The 6557-nt window shown below is 31.0% G+C and overlaps 1 protein-coding gene across 1 annotated transcript; it reads right to left on the reverse strand.

Annotated features, from left to right (window-relative positions):
• Positions 1–234: 234 nt before the first annotated feature.
• On the reverse strand, positions 235–5028 carry LOC108905005 (transmembrane protein 120 homolog). The gene is made up of 7 exons (XM_018707758.1): positions 4831–5028; positions 4660–4778; positions 3292–3462; positions 2740–3050; positions 720–943; positions 458–607; positions 235–395 (listed from the first exon to the last, which is right to left on the reverse strand). The coding sequence occupies exons 1-7, from the start codon at positions 4888–4890 to the stop codon at positions 360–362; spliced, it is 1071 nt and encodes a 356-aa protein (XP_018563274.1). The 5' UTR covers positions 4891–5028; the 3' UTR covers positions 235–359.
• Positions 5029–6557: the final 1529 nt, after the last annotated feature.

Raw genomic sequence — 6557 nt, forward strand, 5'->3', positions numbered from 1 at the left:
TCGAAAGCGGCGGAATAAATGTATTGAAGCCAATTTTTGTTGTAAATTTTTTTGTTTAATATTATTAATGTCGATTTAATATATATATTTTTATTTTTGGACTGTATTGGTTTGTTCAATTATGTGGTAGTTATACACTAAAAAAATTGCAGGAACTTTTCACCGAGCTTTTCAGTCTATTTACTTTAATATATGGTAATTAGTTAAAAAAAAACGCAAATAAAAGCCAACAGCAAAAATTCTATAATTTTATTAATATCTATTTACCAGAAATAACAAAATATAAAATAATGACTATATTCACATCCTATGTCCATTTCTGTGATTTTCAGTCCTATACAAAGTGTCAGTGCTATTATCTAATCATTTTTTACTGATTCTATAATTTCTTCAACCTAAAATTAAACAATTCAAGTGAGCATAGTAAGCATTTAGGTTTGACAATAATTATACTAACCTCTCTATTCAAGAGCTGACTACTTAATCTTTGGCTCATCACTCTATATTGCAACTTTACCTTTTCATGAAATTTCGAAGGAATAACAGATATTGTTGTTAATGTGTTTCCGACAAATAATATAAAGAACATGGCACTTAGAACGGGTACCTGAAACATTACACCATAACATTTTTTAAAATCACATTGAAATTGAAAACCGTTCAATACACATAAATTTAAAATGTCTTAATTTATAATAGTTAATAAAAAAAATACTTACATGCCATGTTGTAGTTTCATTATAACTTAATAAAAATAGTGTATAAGCATTGTACAGTTGGAATAAATATCCAATAAACAAAAATGGTAACAAAAAACTTAAACCCCTCCACATCCACGAATGGAATCCCTCGATAGTGATATCCATATTATGTCTCTCACCTAGTGCTTTCAGTCTGTATAATACTCCCCTTTGGTATCTAAATTGTAGATATTGCACAAGACCTATAAATAAAAAATTATATTTGATTTGTAGGTCAACATCATGCATCAAATACACATTCGAGACATGAGAAAATTGCAAAGTTAAATTGTGTTGGACCAATTCTGTTAATAAAATGGAATGTAAGGAATTTACTTAAACTGAAATAAATGGATCAATATGAAGAAATTAACACTCCTATTAATATTGTTGCCAAAGTATACATAGTGTTTCAAAATAACCTGTGCCATTGGTTATAGAGATTCTAAATCCAAAATATGGATCGTTTATTTGATTTCTAAGATACAAAGTATTTAAGTTCCTTTTAGACAGATCGAAATAACTTATTTAGAGGGAAAAAAAAGAAAAATAACAAACGAAAAAAATAAATGCGTGAGCAGGAGTGGCGGAGGGTTGGTTTGGGGAGTTGAAAAGTTGTGAAAAATTGTATCATTGGGATTTTGGGCGAAAGTTGGCGTCAAACAAAAAAGTATCCAATACAAAAGTTGTTAAAAGTTTCGTTAAAATTAAATTATTTTTGCGGAAATGAGAAATAAAAAACGAAAAATCAGAAAAAAAACTATTTATCGCATTTTTCTCGAAAATTTTGAGGTTATCTTAAATAGTGACCTCTACAAAAGTTGTAGAATTTTGCATGATCTACAACTCTTGTATTGGTATTTTGTATTGATCTATTTTTTTGTTTGACGTCAACTTTAGCCAGAAATCCCAATGATACTATTTTTCACAACTTTACAACCCCCCAAATCAACCCTCCGCCGCCCCTAAGTTATTATAAGCCCCATACCACTTATAAAAGTCCAGGTAACAATTTTTTTTTCTCCAATTTGGTTGGACTACTTTGGGATTTTCCAAATATCTTCTAAATGACTTAATCAAATTTACATTACAATTTACATTATATATTTTTTTATAAATAGTACATCTTTGATCAAAGTGTGATGAATAGTATACAGTTGGCACTGAACTAATTTTGTAAAAAAATATGTATACCACTTGCTTTGCTTTTGACCGGCAAAAAGTAAACAGTAATTAATAAAAATTGCCTTTTCTAACTTTTGATTTTATCTTGATACTTCATACAATTATTCTTTCTTAATGAATTTAATGTATTTAGTTTGAGTTCATCTGAACAAAATCAAAGAAAATGGTTAATAATATTCAAACTTTATTCAAATGACTAAAGTTGTATGGAGTAAAATAAAGATAATACTAAAAAAAATTAACATCATATATCCCAGAAGAATATGATTTCTGAAACACACTATATGTATACACTAGGGTAGCCCAAAAAAAAACGAATATTTTTTTTCGTGCCTCTTGTGAAAATATTAGTTCATCATATTTTAAGGGCCCCCTCAATAAATCAGATCAAAAAAAAATTATTTAGAGGTTGCTAAAGATTTTTAAAAATTTCCAAAATCGTCAAAAATTATTTTTTTTTCTCGTTATTTTATCATTTTCTAGGTTGAAAAAAATTCTGAAAATTTCGATATTTTAATTTCTAAAGGTCACTCATAATTATTTCAACTTTAAAAGTAGTGTACATACTTCAAATGTTTTCGAGCGACCTCTAAGAATAAATATCAACAAACTAATAATTTTTTTATTGAATTTGACAAAAGAATAGAAATAAATCACGATATACTTAAAAAATTTCTCGAGGCAAAATTTACTACCACACTGTGAGTATTAAATATTTATAATTTTTAAATTTTTTAAAATGTAGGTGTCTCGTGATTCATTTCTATTCTGTATAAAACTTTACAGGAAAACTCCACATCAAGAATTTACTTACTTATGTAGACATTAAACATCATGAATTGGTTTCTAAAATGCGACCATGTCTCATTGTCTGGCCAAATTAATAAGATCCCCGCAGCTACTGTTGACAAGAAATGATGTAACCTCCACCAACCCTTTATCCTCGAACCGTTAACTTTGAGAATACTCTCTCTTATGGTCAGTGTACAGTAATACCAAACCAATAAAAATATATAACTGAGTTCCAGTGCTCTAAACCTTACCGAGAAATTAAGTACAGCCATAACAATGCCAATCATGCTGAGTATCAATTTGAATTTTTCATACTCATCCTTATATTTGAATCTAAAAAAATCATGCACTATAATTCTCAGACTTGAAAAAAAAACAGATCCCATATTATATTAAATTTAATATAATTTTATTTATTATCAATTTTTTTATCAATTCAAATTGTTTCCTTTATAAATTTCTACAAATTTATACTTTTTGTAAATCTAACAACTAAAATATTTAGAAAATAGATAAAAACGTATACAATAAAAAATTGAATACTCCTGCTAATGGAATATAAAATGATACTTACTTCTCTTCTTTATTGAGTATAGAAACGTTAACATTTCCTAAAATTATTTTTAAATAAATACCATTAGGTTTAGGCAAAGTTTGTTCAATTTCATATAACTGTGCCTTCCGGTTCATAATATTATTTTTTAATTCTGTTAATTTCTCCTTTTCTGCATTCTGTCTGCTCAATCTAAAAAAAATAATTAGCTGATATTAAACAAATTCTAAGAAATTTTACTACGTAAAAAAATTATTGCATTTATCTATTACAAAATAATTTATATGTATACTTGAATGCCTATTAAAACAGCGATGGTATAACCACATATTACTAATAGTTAGTAATATGTGGTATAACTCACTGCTGGACTATAAATGGCTGATAATTCTATCAAAATAATTATAGTTCTCTATAATTATTTAGGTATATTTCTTAATTATAATCAAAAGGCAACATTTCACGTGGGGTTATTTTAAATTATAAAAAAAGACAAAGCTATGCACAATGTAAGGACATGCAACCAGAATGAAAAGAAAGTTATACAAAAAGTAGATATAAGTACAAAAACAGTTTAGAAATGTGTAATAAGTATATCAAAGATCAATTGAAATAAACATTGTATGGTTATGTTACAGATTTTTAAGTGACTGGTCATTTAACCATCACTATTTAATATGAACCTTTTTGAATTATCTTGCCTTTTATGTACCAATTTCAGTGTAAATTAAAAATAACTAAGTACGCCTGAATAGATACTCAAATATAAATATGCCAATAAATATTTTCCATTATTTGGTCCATTAAATGTATTAGTATTTACCATTAAAGAAATGACTTAAATGTATCTCCTTTCCATGATAAGTTACTAGATATTCAGTAATGGTACTAGTTTTGATTTACAAAATACTTCCAAAATAAAAAAAGCATAAGTTTTGATATACCTAGGTATACTGGGAATTACCAAATCAATCAAAATGAATAAAATTAGTACATATCATATCAGTTAAGTTTAGGACCAAAACAATATCTTTAGCTGTGTTTTAAAAAAAAAATAATTGATTATATTTGTATACAAAATACAAATATTGGATTTGGAATTTCAAAATTTGCTGTGAATTTTTAATGCCCAGGTAACAAAATTTAATATTACCCAAAACAAAAAATATTATACTTAGAAAAGTGTTTAGAATTCACAGTAAATTTGATCTGGATGCTCTATACTCGGTACAAACTCGATAACCTATATAAGTTAAGGCGCAATGGTTTTGCGGCGATAATCTTTGTTAAAAACACACTAGTTTTTTCAGAAGTACATACTTAAATACTGCAGAAAAGTATTTTTACATTAACCAGAGATATACCTATAAGTGAGAATAGTAAACTTACTCCTTAATGCCTTTGGAAATAATGCCAATTCTATAACGCTGGTGGGAAATGTGATTTAGGCATTTTTTCTGAATATTGGTCAGTTCTTCCAGCTGTTGAAGATATCTCTTATTATCAACCTAAAAATTATCTATATGAATGATATATTAATGTTTTAAATTACCAACTAACCTCCAATTGCTTAAAATCTGAAGTTAATTCATCCCATTCTTCTAAAATTTGTTCTGTCATTTTAATTTAAATATAAATTAAAATATATAATTTACAGTACGTACAGTGCAAATTTTGTACCCTTAAGGTAATGACAATATAAGGAGATCGTTTACCCTTAACAATATTTTTCTTTTGACATATAGGACCACAAAACGAAAACCTCAAATCAAAATCGCACAAACACCATAGGCCACAGAAAATGACAATATAGAGGAAACATTCTTCTATAGAATATAGTTCTAGAAAAAAATAATGGAACATCATTAAGTATATTCAACGCACGGTCGTGGACCGCAAAGCGCATCCCAGGCTGCATAGCCGCACTACCCTACCCAACCATACCACACATAAATATGACACCACCTCCGGGGTTTACACAGACGAGCCGGCGAAGCAAGAAGAGGCCAGAAGAAAGGGCCCTAGCCGTCGTCAACCCCGGCCGCATTTGCGGTCGGGGTTGACGACGGATGGGGCCCACCTACGAAGGCTACACGAGATAAGGCAGAGGGATAATCCCCCTCGATCCCAAATCATTGAGGCCAATTTCTAGCCTAGGAATAATGGCGCGAGTAACACTATATTTATAGGTATTTAGCTTTAACAATAAGTCGTGTTAGCTCGAATTGTTGAACAGCCAGTTGTGGCCTCTAAAAGATACTGCTTATGTTTGTTAATGCATACTACTGCAAGCAAATGTGTAACTTTCCATAAGCTTACTGAGAATTTGCAATTCTGCGTTACAGAGAGGCTGTGTTCAGCGAATGGTCGGACTGGTCAAAGTTCAAAGTCGTTCAGCGGACAAATAATTCGTTGGTCAGCCCAATCAGCTGATTAGGAATATTGGGTAGGTTTTACTACAGTTACTAAAGGCCGTTTAGCGAATTGTTTGACTAGATAAGTTTGACCGAACTAGTTTCGACCATACACTTAACACAGCCATAGTTTACAAACACTCTTAAATGAAATAGTAGTTTTTCTTTTACTGACCCTGATGTCATCGGGAAGATCACAGACTTCTGGGAGGTATGGGGTCTTCTGGTTGGGGATTGGTTATTGCTATTACATAAATTGCTAATTTTTGACTATTGTTTGGCTGAAATAGATATTATAGATATTCACTACAATCTGCTTTTAAAAATAACTGCCTTGTAATAACAGGTTAGCTGCAATCACATGTATCACAACTAAAATTCTAAAATCTTATAATTTACAAAATTAAACCTACTTTTTTTCGTGGAGATAAAAATTATCATCCGATTCTTTCCAACCGTACTAAAATCTAATAATATTATATTGAAATCTGCGAATGCGGTTGCAAAAAGCAGAAATACATCCGCTGCGATCGTAGTCGCGCGCCATTATTCTATGGCTAGAAATTGGCCTCAATGATTTGGGATCGAGGGGGATTATCCCTCTTTATCCTGCCTCATCTCGTGTAGGCCTGGACAGCCTTCGTAGGTGGGCCCCATCCGTCGTCTACCCCGACCGCAAATGCGGCCGGTGTAGGCGCTTTGTGGGACCTCCTTTTGTCCTGGCTGGGCCCCGCCGGCTAGGGCCCTTTCTTCTGGCGCTCTTCTTGCTTCGCCGGCTCGTCTGTGTAAACCCCGGGGGTAGTGTCATGTTTATGTGTGGTATGGTTGGGTAGGGTAGTGCGGCTATGCAGCCTGGGATGCGCTTTGCTAAGG

This window comes from Anoplophora glabripennis, unplaced genomic scaffold (genome assembly GCF_000390285.2).
Source record: "Anoplophora glabripennis isolate ALB-LARVAE unplaced genomic scaffold, Agla_2.0 scaffold73, whole genome shotgun sequence".
NCBI classification, from domain to species: Eukaryota; Metazoa; Arthropoda; class Insecta; order Coleoptera; family Cerambycidae; genus Anoplophora; species Anoplophora glabripennis.